The sequence below is a fragment of the Megalobrama amblycephala genome, linkage group LG18, assembly GCF_018812025.1.
Source record: "Megalobrama amblycephala isolate DHTTF-2021 linkage group LG18, ASM1881202v1, whole genome shotgun sequence".
Taxonomy (NCBI): domain Eukaryota; kingdom Metazoa; phylum Chordata; class Actinopteri; order Cypriniformes; family Xenocyprididae; genus Megalobrama; species Megalobrama amblycephala.
Genome location: NC_063061.1, coordinates 1,934,828 through 1,957,073, shown reverse-complemented (window position 1 = coordinate 1,957,073; position 22,246 = coordinate 1,934,828). Strand labels below are relative to the sequence as shown.

Below are 22,246 nucleotides of genomic sequence, written 5' to 3'. Positions count from 1 at the left end.
ATAACAACAGTTACAATTCATTATAACACCAGATGAAGCCTGCATTTATTATGCATCATAAGGGAATTTTTAATGCATTATAATACATGCATAATGAAGCTGTACTTTCTATGAAGCCTGTATTTATAAATGCATTATAATACATGCATAATGCCTTATGAACAACCTTATAACGTGTTGTGTCATCTGATAAATAATCATAACAAGAGTACAGTACATTATAACACCAGATGAAGCCTGCATTTATTATGCATCATAAGGGAATTTTTAATGCATTATAATACATGCATAATGAAGCTGTACTTTCTATGAAGCCTGTATTTATAAATGCATTATAATACATGCATAATGCCTTATGAACAACCTTATAACGTGTTGTGTCATCTGATAAATAATCATAACAAGAGTACAGTACATTATAACACCAGATGAAGCCTGCATTTATAATGCATCATAAAGGTATTTTTAAATGCATAATGAAGCTGTACTTTCTATGAAGTCTGTACTTATAATGCGTTATAATACATGCATAATGCCTTATAAACAACCTTATAACGTGTTGTGTCATCTGATAAATAATCATAACAAGAGTTACAATTCATTATAACACCAGATGAAGCCTGCATTTATAATGCATCATAAGGGAATTTTTAATGCATTATAATACATGCATAATGAAGCTGTACTTTCTATGAAGCCTGTATTTATAATGCGTTATAATACATGCATAATGCCTTATAAACAAACTTATAATGTGTTGTGTCATCTAGGGGTGTAACGATACGCTCAGGTCACGATACGATACGTATCTCGATACGGAGTTCACGATACGATACGTATCACGATATTTTGAACAAAATGAAACTGAAATTCAAACAAGATTTATTAAAAAAACTAATAATTAATTAACAACAAATAATTTTCCTTGTTGTACATACAAGATCACATTTCAATAAAATAAATAAATATAAAATTGTAATAAAAACCTTCTGTATTCAAATTAACAGTTGAATAGGGCTGTCTGTCACTGAAAAAAAATGTTAAATTTAACATGAACTTAGAATTATGAATAGGGGCCGTTCACATATCGCGTCTAAAAGCGCGTGGAAGGCGCGGCTGCACCGCTTCTCCTTCTTTCCAAAGCGCTTGTGCTCCTGTGGCGTCGGTCGTTGCTATGCAACCATGAACTGAGCTCTCCAAGAGGATCAGGATGTTTCTGCAAAGGATAAATGATTTCTAGCCCTTGCATTAGTTTTACTACGAGATATATTGATGGAGATAAGATATAAAAACCACCATGTACAGCTATGATCAGCTGTTCGGCTGAGCTTTTGATGTTTTGTTACGGAAAGACCATAGCTGATCGGTTGATTCTTGTCACACGACCTGCGGTGCGCTTGCGGCATTCTGAGAAGTTGAGAATTGCATGCGCGTCGCGACCGCGTTGATCCCATTATGAGCGCGCCTGCCGCGCGGCTACATTTGAAAATAATAACTGACTTGCACGCGGAAAAGACGCAATATGTGAACGGGCCCACAGAACTTCTTAAAGCAAAGCATCGCAAGCGTCTTTTGCTTTTCTGTGAGCACAGCTGTTGCTGTGGCACTGCGGTGAAAGAAAGCCACGACTTTTCTCACGCGACCATGCAAGAGACTGACATGAGAAACGTTTAAACCTTGCAAGATTCAATGTGTGCCCGAAACACTTACTGAACTAGAGAGCTGATTAAGACACACCATCTACGATAAATCGTTACACCCCTAATACTTATAGTAATTTAAAAATGTGGTAGCATTGGATCTGGACAGGAAGGATAACTCTGGGAGTTGGAAGGGGTGTGTCGCGATTCTGCCTTCTCACATCGCGATACAGGTTCGTGGACCTGCGTATCGCGATTTCGGTTTCATATCGCATATCGTTACAGCCCTAGTGTCATCTGATAAATAATCATAACAACAGTTACAATACATTATAATACTTAACTATTTGTGGTTATAACTTTTAAGAGTACAGTACATTATAACACCAGATGAAGCCTGCATTTATAATGCATCATAAAGGTATTTTTAAATGCATAATGAAGCTGTACTTTCTATGAAGTCTGTACTTATAATGCGTTATAATACATGCATAATGCCTTACAAACAAACTTATAATGTGTTGTATCATCTGATAAATAATCATAATGACAGTAATAATACTTACCCACTTATTAGATTTGGTAACACCTTGTAATTTTACAGTTTTTTTATTAATAAACATGATTTGCATTGTGAAAAGAAGACTTTTTTGTCACTTTAAGCAGTAAAAGACACTATTAGATGAAGTATGATACTCTGAAGATCTGAAGTGAACAATGTCAAGATATGAGATTCGGGAAAGTAAAAGAAATGAAACTGTGATATATAATAAAATAAAATGATATTCATTCACTGTGTGTTATAAATAATCATACTCCTTAGTAGTTATATCCACAAATAGGCAAGTAATATTATTATTATTATAAGGTTGTTTATAAGGCATTATGTGTGCTTTATGATGCATTAAGAATACCCTTATGAAGCATTATAAATGCAGGCTTCATCTGGTGTTATAATGTACTGTACTCTTAAAAGTTATAACCACAAACAGTAAAGTATTATAATGTATTGTAACTGTTGTTATGATTATTTATCAAATGACACAACATTTTATACGGTTGTTTATAAGGCATTATGCATGTATTAAAATGTGAATACCCTTATAATAATGCATTATAAATACACACACACACACACACACACACACACACACACTCTCAATCACATTATTTAATAATTATAATTTAATTTAACAAAATAATAACAAACAATTATTATTTTGGATGCCCAATACTGATTTTATTATATTATTTTATCATGCTTTCACTGATTTTTTTTTAAATTGAAATAAAAATCCCAGTTTATCGGTCTGTTCAACCCTGTTATGCTGCAAAACATCCCTTTTAAAAATAAAGGTTTAATCTTTCTGACATCATAGTTAAACGAGTGACATCAAAAACCTCTGGTTTAAACAGAGGTTAGAAAAAAGTAACATTTTTACTCAAAGCCTTTATATATAAGGCATTATAAAAAATTTTAATGCATTAATTATGCCTTATAATGCACTGTATGATCTCATGAATAAATGTAACCACAGCTATAATACATTAAAATATTCACTGTTAGACCTTTAGAAAGTAACCTCATGACAAACAACCAGTGCAAATATTATAATGCATTTTAACTTTGGTTACAAATATTTATTAAAAGATATAATGCATTAGAACATATATTATAAATACCTTTATAATGAATTATACTATAGTATAAGGGCTTTAAGTAACAATAACAATAAAAACACAATGACCTTCAACCCCGTAACGTTACACCAGTGAAACATTCTGGATGTAACAGGGTTGACAAAACATCAAACCACTGATCTATTGGTAATATTTAAGAATCAGTCATTGAAAAACCTGTGAATTTCTCAAGAAAATGTCATGTTTAATTAAATGTGTTAGTTGACATTTCTTTGTAATTCTTTAAAGGGATAGTTCACCCAAAAATGAAAATTCTGTCATCATTTACTCACTCTCAAGCTGTTTCAAACCGGTTTCTTTTTTTCTGTTGAACACAAAGGAAGACATTTTAAAGAATGTTTGTAACCAAACAATTTTTGGACCCATTGACTTCCATAGTATTTTTTTGTCCTACTATAGAAGTTAATCGGCTCCATCAACTGTTTGATTACCAACATTCTTCAAAATATCTTGAAACTCATACAGGTTTGGACCAGCTTGAGGTGAGTAAATGATGGCAGAATTTTCATTTTTGGGTGAACTATCCCTTTAAGTCGAAAGACTGAAATAGTATATTCTTGTAAAATGTTCTCCAATAATCTCGACTTCAAAAAATCTTATTTTACAGCGGTTAACTTTTTAAATGACATAAATATATTCCTTACATTCTTAACATAAACTACTAAATTGAGATTGCACCACTGCTGGATTTTAGAGGAACACAACTACTAATATAATATAATATAACAGCGAGTCTGTAAAAAGTTTCCATTTGTTGCTTGCTTTGTTTTTCAGGTGAGGAGAGAAGGCTCGGTCTGGTCTCATTTTCCATGGTAAACCACAAGATCTTACCGCACACAACTGTACTCAAACAACCAAACATACACAAAGCCTCGAGCAGGCAAAGAAGATCTGTCAAAACACGCCCACCCACCCTTCACATCCCACAAACCCTCGCAGAGCAGCGCCACGGACACTCAGAGTCCAAGAGCAGACCAGCGTATGTTTGTTCCTTTCAACACAAAGGCAGAACGTTTATAATTAAAAGCAGCAGTCGGCATGAATTAACAATGAATCAACAGCAAATATGGTCATATTCTGGATCTGACACATCAGTCTTTAACCCTCAGAAGAAGCAGGGATGACACAGCGCCGGTCCGGGTCTGGGATGATCTCACCCGCTCTAAATCACTCTCGCATTAGTCAGGAGATGAAGTTCATCTGCCATTAAACAGCAGGGAGTCTCTTTAAACAGACTCTGATCTCTGTGGATCAGTTCTGGAGCTCTTAAAAAGAGGATTCGGTGCGTGAATCTCTCATTCACTCCTAAAAATACAGGTTATTTAAATCATTGATTGTTCCATGAAGAGCATCAGACTCATATAGTCTGATATAGTGAGGAAAAAAAACAGCTCAAACTGAGCAAAAATATGCAATTTTGGTGGAGATGCTGATATGGGCAAAAAGTGATGAAATTCTGATTCTTGTGATGTAAATCACAGTATAGCAGATGCTGGCATATAATGCATATAAATATCAATATGTCTAAGATGATTTTTGAATGCTTAGTTTTATGATCAAATCTCTAGTTTTAAAACATATAATGCAATGCAATACAATGATGATTGAGAGATGAACAAATAAACCTTCCACGATCATATTTGATACTCATGATTTCTCTAAAAAAATATGTCTGGATAATCAAGTAAACCGAAGATGCTTCAGTCTGAAATATTACAAACAATATCAAAGTTATTCTTACGTTTACTTGATAAAATCAGTGCAGATTTGACAGTCAATCAGAGACAGAAAGGATGGAATAGATTGTGTGCGACAGGTTTATCAGCAAAGTTGCAAACATTTGCATTGCACAAAAAAGTGGAAAAGGGATTATTCTTCACACTGGGAAAAAAAGGTTCTTTTAAGTACTTTGGAAACCCAAAATGGTTCTTCTATTGCTTTGCTAGAGTGCACAACAGTCAGTCAGAAAGCTTTCGAATCGTGTTCGTTTGCGGACACGCAGCGGTCTAGAAACTTCGGTCACCTGGCCGTGAAACAGTTAAGGAAGAAAAGCAGAGCGCCTTCGACTGTTTAAAGTCGTTCGCAACAAGGTGCACCAGGTGCGCCGCGTGGTTACCAGCCTCTGTGTTTACTGCTGACTCCCTTCCGCAAGAGAGCAGCTTCACGCCGTGTTTACTCCACACCCCACCGCCCACGCCTCCTCCGAGCCATCAGATAAGACGCAGACAGAGAGAGAGACGGAGGGAAACACTCGCGTTCTCCTCCAACAGATCCTGCAGCGCACAGAAGCGCTTGCATCGTAGTAAAAGTGCAGATACTCACAGGCATAACCACAGCACACCTTCACTCCACTCTCACTGAGACAGAGAAACCTCGCTGATATCACCCAACACAGGATGTAGGATGTATGTCAGCGGCATCACACACACACACACACAGACACACACACACACGCGTGTGCATGAAAACAAACACTTTAAAAGAAGTGCTAAATGCACCATTGTCGTCATGCAGCTACATAATCGTTCAAACTGAAGGCAGAATCGGGGGGTTTCCCTGAAAATCATTGAAAACGTGGGGACTTCTCACTAGAGAGCCACTTTTATGTTTCTCATTGAAAAGTTAGGCTTTTTTCTTCCTCAAGATCCAAGAAGACCTTGTTCTCGGTCCCACAAGCTATTTTTAGCACTTGAAATGCTTTCCAGTTGGCTCTGGACGATCATAAGAGGGGGAAAAACCGCAGCGAAAACCACGTTCCAGAACATCTGAAAGGGAGCGGGCAGCAGATCTGGGATCTCCCTACTTTTAAAGCGATCAGTTTGTGGTGATTTCTCCATCTGTATTTCCACAGGCCGCAGGTACAACGCTCAGATTCTGCAGCAGTCGCCTACATAGTGCTCTTCCTCTCTCGTTACACTTAATGATCTACAATCCTGCGAGCAACAAAACACGCAAAGGTCTTCTGACGTGACAACAGCCTCACCCTTGCATCTTGAGATACGCCTCAGCCCTTCCTTCAACGAGCGCCTGATCACTTTAAACGCAATCAAATATCTGAATGCAATGCAGTACAATGATGATCAAATAAACCTTCATCAAAAGATGATGATCTTTTTTGATACTCATGATTTTTCTTTAAAAAAAAAAAAAAAAAAAAGATGTATGGATAATCACGTAAACCCAAGTTGCTTCAGTGCGTGTTCATCTTGACATATTACTAACAATATCAAAGATATTCTTGAATTTATTTGTTTACAATCACACTGTAAACCCGAACGCTCAACATAATTCATTGGTTCGAGTAGGACAAACTCAAATTAAATATTTTTGTTTTGGGTTCAGGAAACTGACTCATTTTAAGTCATCTTGGATTGTTTCATGGTTTTGAGTTTTATGAACTTGTTTCTTTTAATTTAGACAAACTTAAATTTACCTGAAACTGGGCTGGAATTTCTATTTCCAAGCATGCTTTGCTCGAAAGGGAGAATAAATGCTAAATATTAGGGATGCACAATATCGGTATCGGCCGATATATGTTCATTTTAATAGAGGCTCAAACTGAGCAAAAATATGCAATTTTGGTGGAGATGCTGATATGGGCAAAAAGTGATGAAATTCTGATTCTTGTGATGTAAATAACAGTATAGCAGATGCTTGCATAAAATGCATATAAATATCAATGTCTTAGTAAGATGATATTTAAATGTTTAGTTTTATGATCAAATCTCTGTAATTTTAAAACATATAATGCAATGCAATACAATGATGATTGACAGATGAACAAATAAACCTTCCTCAAAAGATGATCATATTTGCATATTTACTTGTTTACAATCACACTGTAAACCCTAACGCTCAACATAATTCATTGGTTTGAGTAGGACAAACTCAAATTAAATATTTTTGTTTTGAGTTCAGGAAACTGACTCATTCTAAGTCATCTTGAATTGTTTCATGGTTTTGAGTTTTATGAACTTGTTTCTTTTAATTTAGACAAACTTAAATTTACCTGAAACTGGGCTGGAATTTCTATTTCCAAGCATGCTTTGCTCGAAAGGGAGAATAAATGCTAAATATTAGGGATGCACGATATATCGGTATCGGCCGATATATGTTCATTTTTGACGTTATCATTATCGGCCTGATAAGACAACTTTGCATATATAAGCAGATAAATAATGGATTAGTTCCTTCAGCTGAGACACTTCAGATTCACACTATTCACCATGATTTTGAATTTCTTGAAATATGATTGAAATTACTTCAAAAAAGAAAATGCAGTTAAGATCAACATGTGCAGTGCAAGTCTGTCATATAAGCTACATAATATTATATTGAGAACATTATAATCGTGTGTTTGGGACATGGCTTTTAATGGTGAGACTTTTGTTTTTGTAATCAGACTCTCAAAAATTATATAAAAATTTGGATTTAGATTTATCGGCCAATATATCGGTTATCTGCTTTCAAATATAAAGAAATATCGGTTATCGGTATCGGCCAAAAATTTCATATCGGTGCATCTCCACTAAATATAATGTTTAGATTAATGTTAAGTACGGGATTTAGTAGTGTTTAATGTTTTGCCATCTTAATTTAGAAGAGTTTCTGTTATTTTTGGAGGGTTACAGTCATGGTGACTAAATTTCCACTATTAAAAATATAATTTAAGATGTCGGCGCTGATTCTGAAATACAGAATACATGTTACATTATAGAACACAATACATCATGCCAAAGAAAATAAATGTGTAAATGTGTGAAAAGATTACGTGATAATTTAGAGTTTAATTTATGAATTAACTTACTCAAAAATTAAGTTAAGAGCAATTAAAATTCATGAGTACTGAAGATAAATCTGCCAGTTCTGCTGACTTAAACTTAAACTTTGAACTTCTTAACTTAAATTTTATGTAACCGATTACCTCAAATTTTTTGAGTTTGACCAACTTATTTGGGTTTACAATGCAGTAAAGATTTCACAGCAAACAGACACGTGAACCACAAGCTGACGTTTGTACAATTATGCTAAATAAAGTCTAAACTATCAATCTGATGATAGTTGATTGGTTGGGTACATCATCTGGAGTTCATGCAGATTATTAACTATGAGCTTAAATACACCACAAAAGAATACAGTAATATCGATAAGCCTGAGATTACAACGATGTGGTTGGGCTCGATGCTAACAGCGTCAGTGAGAGAAAACGCCACGTGTTTCTCGATAATTGGTAGATCAGGACACACTCGAGAGTGCTGTTGTGATAGAGATCATATAGGAAGTAGGTTAGTCAGCCATCACTTTAACCTCTGTCCCAAAACACGTGAAAACCAAACACACACACAATAAAAAACAGGTGACAAGTACCAAGAAACCAAACAAGATCAAACAGTCTTTCATGATAAAAGTAACAGGCTATCTACCTATAAGTGCTTGGTAAATATAGGTTTAAATGGCCAATATATAAATGATGCAACTTAACGACAAAGTGACGTACAGTTAAAAAAAAAAACCCAACTTCTAACAAATGTAAAAAATTAGCTTGAACAAAGAGTCAGTTTTGTTTTTTTTGACCTTACTTAGACATTTCAAAACTCGTCCAACTCCAAATGTAGTCATCTGAACAAACAATTTATGTTGCACAATGTTGTGCAAGTTCCCAGCATGCATTGCAGCTTGAAATGATGTGGTAACTTTTATTAAAAACAATCATTGCATTGCTATTCCCTTCATATCTTTACTGAATTAACTTTTGTTGATCATCAGCGTGTTTATGAATATGTGCATCTCATCGCAACTGTTGTTGCCTATCAGTGTAATACTGTACACCCTAAAAAATGATGGGTTAAAAACAACCCAAGATGGGTTGAAAATGGACAAACCCAGCAGTTGGGTTAAATGTTTGCTCAACCAGCTGGGTAGTTTTATTTAACTCAACTATTGTTTAAAAATCACTGTATTGCTTGCTTAAAATGAACCCAAAATATGTTGGAAATGAACATTTATAATGTTTAATGAATGCAACACAATACAATAAACATTCATTAAATTGCTTATTAATAAATGTTCACCTTTTGATTATTATTGTTTCCTCTAGTAATTATGTGTCTGATTTTTAATTTCCAACAAATTTTGGGTTCATTTTAAGCAAGCCATACAGTCATTTTTAAACAATAGTTGAGTTAAATAAAACTACCCAGCAGGTTGAGCAAACATTTAACCCAATCACTGGGTTTGTCCATTTTCAACCCAACTTGGGTTGTTTTTTACTCAGCATTTGTTGTATGTTTACTTCAGATAATCATGTAGTCAGCTTGAGAAGAATTTTTAAATGCAATAATCTACATGTTACTCATTAGATAAATAAAAGTATTTGAGTTGCCAGTTATTAGTTGAGTTAACTTAAATTGATTATAATAGGTTGCCTTATTTTGTTTTTAAGTTAGAGCAACTTTTTCAGTGTGAAATCAAATGAACGCACAATATCTACAAATCTGCAGATCTACAAGCAACGACACTACAGATCACATGACCAGCGTGCAACAGCAAGCGACAGTTCATCCAAAAACGAATATTCTGGCCCAAACCCATGTGACTCACATTCTACAGCTGAACAAGGCCCAAACTAAAAAGTTTTGGAGCAAATGACCCAATGTTCATCATTATTACCAAAACTGTAATATTTACACGTCTACATCCACACATTCTTTAATCTCGGACGCTCACGATCACGAGGCGTCACGTTTCACACCTGTGATGTAACCATGACCTTGTTGTTCTCCGTAAACGCACAACCAGAGCAAAAGAACAGGAACTATGGATTCTGGGACACATGCTGAGTTTGTCCCACAAGAGTCTGCGCTGCACTTCCCACTGCTGGGGTCAGCCAACGCCCCCAGCACCCCGAATTAGTGCCGGGCCAGACCTACTGGAGCCTCGGCAGCCACATGGGGCGGCACACATGGGTGTGATCACACGGCCTAATCCCGCTCCCATCTGATACCCATCTACCAGCAGCACGACTGCCACAGCTGGGTACAGCACACACACACACACACACAAACGTTATCACAGGAGCCTCTGCGGAGGTTTAAGACTCTTCCTTCCAACTGAAACCTTGCTCAAAACAACAGTGCGACATCCCACAAATCAGCGGGAATCTACTGTGAAATGAACAGAACAGCAGCATGATGGAAAACTAAGCAATTCACCAATGACTTCATCTAGGACACATCAACCCAGTCAATGAGTACGCAGGACTCAAACGTCGTCCTAATTAGACGGAAACATGCTGCAATAGTGTAAAATGGGATGAATATTACAACATAATAGTATGTTTAACTATACAACTAATATTATCGGCTGGATAATGACATCAACACTATTATTAAACTGAATAATGGCACTATTGTTGAGCTGAGCTTTGCAACATTAACACTGCTATTTTCCTGTTTATTACTGTGAAGCAGCTTTCAAACTTGTATAAAGAGCTATAGAAATAAATGAGGTTTTTCTCTTGATCATAGATGGCACAAAATCTCATCTCAACACATTTGATGAACGGCTATAACATTTTTGAGGTTAATTTGAGGTCTGTTTTGTGGATTATCAAAGGTTTTTGTGACTTCTGGTTAATAGGGAGTTAAATGTGGAGTAAAAATATTGTTTTCATCTTAAAGAGTTAAATAAAACTAGACCTATGGGGTAAGATGTGCCATCAGAATTGGCACAGAAGTCCCCGAGCGGCCTAATGTTTACTAGTGTTGCTATTTTTTAATTTAACACTTCATGGGGCTGGAGCAGTGTGTTGTGATTGGTTCGAGCATGTTTGGGAAATGTCCCGCCCCTTACCATAACCGCCAGTTTCAACAACAGTTTTGAACAAAAAATCCTGGCAGCTGTGATTGCCAGAATAATTCAGTAAAAAATACAGTAAAAATATAAACATATATTTACAGAACAACTAGTAAATTTTACAGTATAAAACTTTTGCAATTTAAACCAGTAAAACCAACAACGCACACTGCTACTAAAATCTGTTGTGTACCTTTAACATATCCTGACAACCATAATAATGCAGGTAGTGAAAGAGGAAGCCACATAAAGAATCATGAAGAAGTTCATCACAAGTAGCCTTTCACACAAGCTGAATTATACTAGTATACAGAAGTATACATTCACACAAACACCATCATGGTAACACACACGACACTAAAATAATGCGATAAACATTCATTAAACAACATAAAACCCAAATGTGCATCAAATGTGAATTGTCACACAGGGAATTTTCATCATTATTTTTGCCAAGGACTTTTTTTCACAGACAAAAACGAGACGATAACTAAATAAAAACCAGTTTTGAATGACAAAAACTATGATGAAAATCTATTGACATGTTCGTCAACGAATAAAAATGGGACGATTTGGGAAGAGATCCAGTCAGAACCGATGTCCTGCGCTGTAGATGTGCACATTTGAATTGTAATGTGCCGATCTAGCCTATCCGACGGGACAAAAGCTGGCATACACTTGCTGCATGTGTGTGACGACACAAAACAAAGCTCTATTCGGTGCGGTTTACTGTGCACACACACTTGAAGAGCGCAGCCGCGAACACAGACAACTACAGCACATGAGTACTGAATTAAGTTCTCTTTTACGTCTTAATGGACAAATACACACAACATTAAGTCAAAATGTCCATTTTGGTGAGTAATAATATTAATCAAAAAACAAAAGACTCAGAAAAAAACATTCACGGCTCTTTAAAGCGGTTCTTGATTATGATTTCACTTTTTTAACTTTAGTTAGTGTGTAATGTTGCTGTTTGATCATAAACAACATCTGCACCGTTACGACGCTCAAAGTTCAATGCAAAGAGAGATATTTTCTTTTACAGAAATCGCTTTTTAAGGACTACAACGAGCTTCTTCCTGGGTTGGTGACATCACTAACCCTAAAATTTACATAAACTCCGCCCCCGAGAACACACAACAAAGGGGGCGGGGCCATGTTGGGCTGCTTTAGAGAAGAGGAAGAGTTGTTGTAGTAGAGTTTTGTTGACATGCCGTCATTTTACGCCGGACTGCTTCACAAACGAGGGTCAATTCAACACAAAAGATGAACATGACGCCACATGCTAGTGGATGAGTTGAATCAACTCCACAGCAACTACATCAATTTATCCACTAACCATTCAGAAACGTCTAAAAGTTGTAACTTCTTCCTGAGTCTCTCCATCAGTGTCGACTCCGGTTTGAACAATGTAAGGCTGAACACTTTCGTCATTTTGTCTGCGTGAGATTCTCCAGCTTTGTTGTTGTTGAGCTGTTAAAGCTCCGCCCTCTTCTGGAAAGCGGAGCTCATTTGCATTTAAAGGGACACACACAAAAACGGAGTGTTTTTGCTCACACCCAAATAGGGGCAAATTTGACAAGCTATAATAAATGATCTGTGGGGGATTTTGAGCTGAAACTTCACAGACACATTCTGGAGACACCAGAGACTGATGTTGTGAAAGGGGAGTTATAGGACCCCCTTTAATTGATGCATTACAGTTTAACTAAACCCATTAGGTTTTAGTCAACTAAAACTAGACAAACAATTCAGATGACTAAAACATGACTAAAACTAAATGGCATTTTAGTCAGAAAACTATGACTAAAACTGAATCAAAATTTGCTGTCAAATTAACACTAATTAGAATACAATTCCTTGAATGGCCAGACTCTGTTGTGCCTGTACTCTAGGACGTCTGGAGAACGGGTCGGGGGAGGCAGGGCGACTCCACACACCTGGGTGAGAACGAGCTGTCCCGTGGCCCACCTCACCCCTCACATTCATCTACAAGACAAAACACCAGCTTCCAGCATCACACCTGCGTCACTGACTGCATCTTGACTGCCAGAAACTTATGGTTGCCTTGAGGTGGGGGATTTTCTTTCACTTTTACTGCTCTTTGTCAAGACGGGTGGCGGGCTGATTCATTAAGAGAAATTCTTGACGACAAGACGTACAGTAGCACAAACACTGATATGAAACGGCACCGCAATACATGCCCTGAGCTCAATGTCAAAAACTCAGAAATGTGAGAAAACTGAAGAAGTAGGAGTTTTCAGATAAATCCTGCTTTGCTTTTGGCTTTTGGAAAATAAGTTCTCTGACAGGTCCCTGGCTCAAATTTTTTCTGTAGAAAGACAAACATATATAGTGGTGAAAACCAAAATATTAAATGTTACAAATGTATATTTACTGAGTAATCCTCTATTGTAGAGGAGGGTCAAAATGGCCATTTTCACCTGAGCCAAAATAAAGGGGTGTAAAAATGACTTTAGAAAGATGGGAGCACTGTTATTTTATTTTCACACAGAGATTGGTTGATCTATTAGTAAAATCTGTTGACTTTATCAATCTTTGTTTCGTTATATGCCAACAGTGACTGTTCAAAAATGGGAAAGAAGCACTTCTTGTGTTTTTTTCCTCAAGTTTGCATGTCTGTAACTCAAGAAGTATTAAAGATATCTTAATATCCTTTCAGAATGTGGTTCTTAATAAAGTTTTCATTTGGTATCTTCATTTTAAAGGCCCTCGATGGTTCAATCCCAGAGATATGGAGATCTTAATGCGGCTCCATGAGTAAATTGGTAAAGCGTACACATTTTCAGTGGTCAGAACCCAAATGTGAGTCACTCTTTATATAGCTGATACTTTTTATATTTTAAAGAGGAATATCTGAAGAACTAATAATGTTAAAACTAGAAATCAGTTCAATCTATCAGTTCAAGTGCCATAAATATTCCTTTTCCAAAGTTTGCATGCCTGTAAAAAGTATTCAAGATATCTTAATATCATTCAAGATTCTCATTCTTAATAAACTTTTCTTTTGAAATTTTAATTCTTAAGGCCCAATATGGTTCAATGCCATCTTTCTAAAGTCATTTTTACACCCCTCTAATTTGGTTTCAAATCTCAGGTGAAAATTTACATTTTGACCCTCCATCTACATTTAATATTTAATATTAACAACATTTAATATTTTGACTTTCATCACTATTTATGTTTGTCTTTCTACAGAAAAAAATAGTAAAAAATTTGAGTTTCCAAAATTTGGTTGATTTGACAAGGAATGACCCACAGGGAAACCAAACACTGATTTTATGTCTGACCATTCTCATATCTTGCATGAGGAATATCAACTTTTGCCATCAAACAGAAGACTTAGGAGCAGCATACGCTAGAGCGAACAGATTACGGAAATCTTTTGTTCGGTAAAATTAATAAATCAAAATTGGAGGTCTAAGTAGGCCTCAGGATTCTCAATCAATGCGCTGCAGCTTTTTGTTTCAGTTGCTGTTTATTGTATTGTGCACATGCTGATGTGTATTGAATCGACCATTTTTAGAAGAGATTCCACCAATCAAGTGAAGTTGGACTTCAACTATCCAGTCGCTCTGAATGAAGGTTTCCACTACATCATCTGCCTCACACCTCGATGAAAGTCTTCGTTATCTGAGAAGAATTTGCTCGACAGCCCTGACTTCATGGGCTTGACATGTTGGAGCACGGCTCTGAGACGACTCAAACACCTGTCCCCCCCTCTCTCTCTCTCTTGCGGCAGAACAGACACGACCACACCAATAATTACAGCTATAAACACCTGAGGGCATCCGACGGGTTTTGATAGCTTCCCAAATATTTCCGGCTCCATAAATAACCATGCAGGATTCGTCCGCAGGCGCTCGCTTCAAAGACTGGAGAAATGGGGCTCTTATCAATATTTGTATTTTAATATGTTTAATATATTTCATATAGGCGTGAATTAACCTCCGGTTTGAGCTTCACAGCACAACGACGAGTGACACGTGCTGATCACGGCTTCCGTTTTCGAACCCAGAACTTGCAAGCTTTCCAATTGTGTCCCAGTTGAATTGGCAGAATGGGTAAATGATGGTGTAATCGAGTGTCTGTTACTTATCGCCGTCGGTCAGAGCTGCTCTGGGTGGATTATGACACAAAGCCAGTGTTCTTCTATTGTTTACTCCAAGACTAAAGGCTGCTTGAACAACGGTTCAAGAGCAAGAGCTTTAACTTCAATCAATCGCTTCGTCTGTGGAAAACAACTACACTTACAACTCAACAAGGGATCCACAGTGATTGTGTAAAATCAGCAGCTTAGCTGTGCATTGACATCAGCTCCGAGCTTGAATCCACAACACAACTATAATTTATAATCTGCCCAAAAACAATCCCCAAATTTGGAAGACCTTACAGTTTGGTTTCTCTGTGGAAAACGACTTGCGTTCAGACGGGATTGATGAAAAGAAGAGGACTAAAACAGCACTAGTTGTGTCATGAACACTAATCATAACAGCGCTTCCCGTACGACGGCCCTCAGCATTCACATTGACTCACTGATCAGCATTTAAAGTTGAGAAAAACTGGAAGATTTCACAGCTGTACAGCACATTCACAAATCCGCCATCATCATCACACCTAATAATGCTTTCATAAAGACGCAGTAGAAAAAATGCATTGTTGGATTTACTTAAAAAAGAGGTGTCTGAAGTGTTTGAGTATTGAGTATTTTGTGCACAAAATTTAGTTGTATGAACAAAAGAAATTGAAGTTGAAGAGTAAATTCAAATCATGTTGAAATGGTCACAGTTAAATAATATTTATATGTTATGATAAAGTTTGATACATAAGGTGAACACATTTATTGACAATTTACCTAATTAAATGTACTAAAATGCACTCAAAAATGAACTCATTGAACAAACTCAATTGAATTGAGAGCAGGAATTTCATCTTATAAACATGCACATGAGAAAACACAAGCGCCACTCCTCCTAAAATTCACAAACATTACAGAAAACTTCTCTAAATGTCAAACATAACTGAACATTAAACACTAACAACATCTTTATCTTTACTGAAAAACACTTTAATCCCTAAATTTACTCTCCTAATGCAGTCCCTTGCAAAGCATGCTGGGAACTATGAATCCACTGCCCAGTTAGTTATGTCAACATTCATTTTTTGCAATGTTAAGTTAACTGAACAAACACTTATTAAGTACAGCTGACAACACTCATTTTTAGTAGAAACAACTCAGTTAAATTAAGTTAAGGATGGTTTGAGTGAAACTAACTATCTGTGAACTTTACAGCGCGAGATATAGTTGTGCAATTACAAGCTTATAACGACAGGAAGCTCAAATCAGTTCCTGCACGCACGTTTTTCTTCATAAATACACTACGTCCACACAGCCACACGGTGAAAGTCTTCAGATAAACGATAATGATGTCATGCTACAGGTCATCTGCACAATTATAACCAAGCAGAACTACTATAGTGCGGCGCTGATTTACCGTCTAAAGCATCAAAGTTTGCACACAAAAAAATCAATCGTGTTGAGTAAACAACGACTAACAGAACCAAACGTGTGCATCATGACACCAAAACGTCTCTGAAAAGAGCATGCACAGATCTAAAGCAATATTTGAATATTTAATGAGCTTAAAGGGACAGTTCACCCAAAAATGAAAATGTTCCAAACCTGTATCATTTTTTGCCCAACAATTGTTTGGTTACAAACATCCTTCAGAATATCTTCCTGTGTGTTCAGCAGCAGAGGAAAGAAAAATCATTTTTAGGTGAACTATCCCTTTAAGATTCGAATCAAACGAACGGAGCGGGACTCTCCAGTGCCCTTTTCTTCTAGTGTAATTACAGGCCTGTCTCAGCAAACTTCAGTGCGGTTCACACACACACACACACCTGGACTCCTCTGATCAGATACAGACGGAAGAAGTGTTGCCATGAACTTACAGACGGCGAGACGGGTCCGTTCGGGAGGTACGGCTCCGGCAGCATCAGGAACGGGTATCCAGAATACGGTCCTTTATACATTCCACCATCTTGATGTTTGGGCACTTGAAGGGAGAAAACGAGACACAACAACATGTGAAAACATCATAATCATAATCAGACGCTCTCCAAAATATATAACGATGATCAATCACAGATTCTCTTCAAAGCGGTTTCGGTTCTAAAGCGCAAATAACGGAAATAGATCAAACAATGTTTTAGAGGCAAAAAAAAAAATATGAGTCAACAGCTTATTTAAGGATGCAGATTTCAGGTTTTCCCCCGAGAAAAGTCCATCAGTTACATATCAGACTTAGACGAAAGTTTTTAATTTCCCCCAATTAAAGATGCTTTTAATTCAAGCCAAAACTAAAATAAGACTTTATGCATTCAAGAAATGTTAGCAAATTTCCGGAGGCAATTTTGTCTCAAGCAAAGCCACACGCACAGATTTGTGTAAACAAGGTCACTCACACACACACACACACACACACACACACACACACACACAGCTGCTTGTAGATAAAGGTAAAAAAAGAAAAAAAGTAATGCACACTAAAAACTCTTCCCTGACAAATTTGTCATATTAAGAGAACTTCTCTCTCTCTCTGTGTGTGTGAGTGTGTGTGTAGTCTCACCGTCGTCCAGATGTTCTCGTTTATCGCTGTAGATCCTCTGATCCTCCTGATGTCCTCTTCTGATCACCTGTTCATCACAAACACACTTTATTTCTCTCACACATCACCACAACATCATCTGCACACACACGCATGAACGCGCTCCCGGCGCGCTCTTACCGCAGAGCTGGAGTTCTGGCTGATCTCGGACTCATTGACCAGAGATGATTTGAGATCGGCCAGGTCGCTCTCCGTGAACGCGCTCTCGCGGATCTTCTCCTCGTGATCTCCTTCATCTTTAAACGCGATCATCTCATCATTCGCCCCGAGATCATCTCCCCCTCCACCGTTCAGCTGCGGCATATTCACGCGCTCGAGCGAACTTTATTAATGTACTTTTTGATTTGTTGTTGTCGTCGCTGTTTTCCGCGCTCGGGTGAGCGTTTGAGACTCGCGCGAGGGAGGAAAAGTTCTTTATGCTGTGACGCTCCGCGCGACCTGAAAGTAACAAACAGTCGAGCTTTAGAACAGCGAAGATCAAAGAGACCGACGCGTGATTGACAGCTACAATGAGCCGAAGGGGGGTCCGCTCTTAAAGGGACACGAACACACTGTTGAGCTTCAGGGAGATCATTAGAAACTCTCATATCCACGAGAATACAGTGCACACAACACACAAACGTGATGATTTAAAGAGGGAAGCCGTGGAGTAAATGATTGTAATTCAGACTGGCCTAAAGTATCGAAGAAGCATGGGCTTCACTGGCAACTTACTGAAATATAAAGTAAGATATAAGCGCGTGAATGAGTGATTTCTGAGAAAAATGAGACAAGAAGGAACCCGTCATCAAAGAGATTATTGTCCTTTTTAGCGATCGAGCAATAAAACCGAGGAAGAGCTTCAGTTTACCTTGACAAGACAAGAGTCTCGTTTCTTGAATTTAGAAATTATATATATATATATATATATATATATATATATATATATATATATATATATATATAAACAAGGTATTTAACACTTAGTTACAAATATGCAGTCAACATAATTGAAAAAAGAAGATTTTTTTTATAACTCAAGTTAACAAAATAACTCAAGTTGGGTTAAATATGGACAAACCCAGCGAATTGGGTTGTTTTAACCCAGTGGTTGGGTTAAATGTTTGCCCAATTTAACTCAACTATTGTTTAAAAATTAATATATGGCTGGATTAAATTAATTAAAAATGACTGTATTTCTTGTTTAAAATGAACCCAAAATATGTTGGAAATTAATATGTTTAATAAATGAAGTTTTAACAAGTTTTATTATACATTAACATGTTTAATATATAATAATTACAAAATAAACATTTATTAAATTGCTTATTAATAAATGTTCACCTTTTGATTATTATTGTAATTATGTGTCTGGTTTTTAATTTCTAACCTACAGTCTGGGTTAAAAACAACACAAGTTGGGTCGAAAATGGACAAACCCAGTGATTGGGTTAATTTTAACCCAGTCATTGGGCTGTTTTAACCCAGCAGTTGGGTTAAATGTTTGTCAAACCTGCTGGGTAGTTTTATTTAACTCAACTATTGTTTAAAAATTAATATATGGCTGGATTAAAATGAACCCAAAATAGGTACCCATAATTACTAGAGGCAACAATAATAATCAAAAGGTGAACATTTATTAATAAGAAATTTAATAAATGTTTATTGTTTAATTATTATTCATTAAACTTATTAATAAATGTTAATTTTCAGCATATTTTGGGTTCATTTTAAGCAAGCAATACAGTAATTTTAAACAATAGTTGAGTTAAATAAAACTACCCAGCAGGTTTGGCAACATTTAACCCAACTGCTGGGTTAAAACAGCCCAGTGAATGGGTTTGTCCATTTTCAACCCAACTTGGGTTTTTTTTAAATCCAGCATTTTTTAGAGTGTATTTTGGGTTCATTTTAATCAGCCATATAGTATTTTTAAGCAATAGTTGAGTTAAATAAAACTACCCAGCAAACATTTAACCCAACTGCTGGGTCAAAACAACTTTTTGGAGAGTGTGTTTATACCAACAGGGTCAATTACATGTTACTTCAACTCATTACTCATATAAGTTACTAGTGGCATATTAAATACATGTGCTGATTAGAATTTTCTAAATGACACATTTGTGAAAAGTATGATTTTTTTTTTTTTTTTTTTTTTGTGAAATATTGAGCGATCACCTTCTTGTGCATGACTTATTTTTTAGTTTTGACTCTTTGAGTTTTAATGGAGAAATAATGAATCCTTCCTTCCCATGCTGTGCAGAAATATTTGAGTACATTTACTGTCATGAACTACAGCTGGGAATAAGAATTAAACACAAACAAAAATGTGTCTAGTATTTGCATAAGGCTGCATATTTATACAATATCTTCCATGCATATTAATAAATGGATTAAAAATGGCCTGTTTAATGCATGCAAATCTAAATTATAAATGAGACCTTGTTTATTTGCCTTGATTAAATATAGACAGCTGCTTATCATGGAAGCACCATTTTCCTAATGATTTCTCAATGTTTTCCATCCTGAGCTCAGATTTGCATGCTGCCAGACGGATAGAAGTCAGGTTTATGTTCTAGATTTAGGGATTTGTTCCTCAGCTGGCCTAGATCATTTCTTTATCTTCAGCATTTGTCTTTTGCACAGACATTGTGTGACTTCAAATGTCAGAGTGTATAATTTACCATTTTGGAAGCCACAGGGGCAGGAAACGCAACGCTAACACGTTCACTGAGCAGAACCTGCTGTTTTTTCTACGTGTTTGCATTGAATTAAGTGTCTGTCGCTTGTTCGTGATGGAGCAAGAGCACATGAGAAATTATGACAACTGATGTCTCAAAATAATCTTTACTTGAGACATAATGATTTTCATCAAAGCGGTGTTTAGGTGAGACCTGAATACCTGGAAATAAGCACAAGCACTTTCCACACACTAAAAAATGCTGGGTTAAAAACAACCCAAGTTGGGTTGAAAATGGACAAACCCAGCGATTGGGTTGTTTTAACCCAGCAGTTGGGTTAAATGTTTGCTTAACCTCCTGGGTAGTTTTATTTTACTCAACTATTGTTTAAAAATGACTGTATTACTTGCTTAAAATGAACCCAAAAAAGGTTGAAAATATGATTTATTAATATGTATGTAATTAAATAATAAACATACACTCTAAAAATGCTGGGTTAAAAACAACCCAAGTTGGGTTGAAAATGGACAAACCCAGCAATTGGGTTGTTTTAACCCAGTGGTTGGGTTAAATGTTTGCCCAACGTGCTGGGTAGTTTTATTTAACCCAACTACTGATTAAAAATGACTATATGGCTAGCTTAAAATGAATCCAAAATAGGTGAGAAATTAAAAATCAGACACATAATTACTAGAGGCAACAATAATAATCAAAAGGTGTACATTTATTAATAAGCAATTTAATAAATGTTTATTGTTTATTATTCATTATCTTATTAATAAATGCTCATTTATTAAACATATTAATAAATGTTAATTTATTTTGGGTTCATTTTAAGCAAGCAACACAGTAATTTTTATACAACAGTTGAGTTAAATAAAACTACCCAGCACGTTGGGCAAACATTTAACCCAACCACTGGGTTAAAACAACCCAATTTCTGGGTTTGTCCATTTTCAACCCAACTTGGGTTGTTTTTAACCCAGCATTTTTTAGAGCGCAGTGATTGGGTTAAAAACTCAACTATTGTTTAAAAATGACTATATGTCTGGTTTGAAATGAATCCAAAATATGTTGGAAATTAAAAATCAGACACATAATTACTAATAATAATCAAAAGGTGAACATTTATTAATAAGCAATTTATTAAATTCATTAATAAATGTCAATTTCCAACATACTTTGGGTTCATTTTAAGCAAGAAATACAGTCATTTTTAATCAATAGTTGGGTTAAATAAAACTACAAAGCAGGTTGATCAAACATTTAACCCAACCGCTGGGTTTGTCCATTTTCAACCCAACTTTGGGTTGTTTTTAACCCAGCATTTCCAGTGGAACAGAACAACACCATCAGGCTGCGTTCACAAGCTTTGATGGTTTCCAGGATAAGTGCAGTTCCTAAAAATTATATACTGTGCTTCCTAAATAATCTCCAGCAAACTAATTAAATCACATCCTTTAACTGAGGTCGAGCCACAGTTTAACTCGAGCCACTTGTGTGTTTTTTATTGGCCGCGCCCTTCGAGCGACGGTCAGCGCTGTTTTACTACGCTTGGCATTCGCTCGCAATTATTAAGAAACATGATGATTTGATTGAATTTTATTTATGGATTTTCAAGGCCAGCGGCGGGCATCTCCAACATGGCGCCCGCGTGTCACGTGATTGGTGTTGTCGATGAACTTCGCGCGGCTAG

The 22,246-nt window shown here is 36.4% G+C and overlaps 1 protein-coding gene across 12 annotated transcripts in view; it reads right to left on the bottom strand.

Moving 5' to 3' along the window:
- Window positions 1-18,392, bottom strand: part of tcf7 (transcription factor 7) — a 63,440-nt gene extending 45,048 nt beyond the window's left edge. For 2 of the 12 annotated variants that reach the window (XM_048166851.1, XM_048166853.1), the window contains exons 1-3: window positions 18,011-18,392; window positions 17,852-17,918; window positions 17,175-17,278 (exon numbers count right to left, since the gene is read on the bottom strand). In XM_048166851.1, the coding sequence (XP_048022808.1) occupies window positions 17,175-17,278; window positions 17,852-17,918; window positions 18,011-18,193 (354 nt within the window). In that variant the 5' untranslated portion in view covers window positions 18,194-18,392. The remainder of the gene's footprint in view (window positions 1-17,174; window positions 17,279-17,851; window positions 17,919-18,010) is intronic. The other 10 variants (XM_048166852.1, XM_048166854.1, XM_048166855.1 and 7 more) reach the window with 6 other exon arrangements.
- Window positions 18,393-22,246: the final 3,854 nt, after the last annotated feature.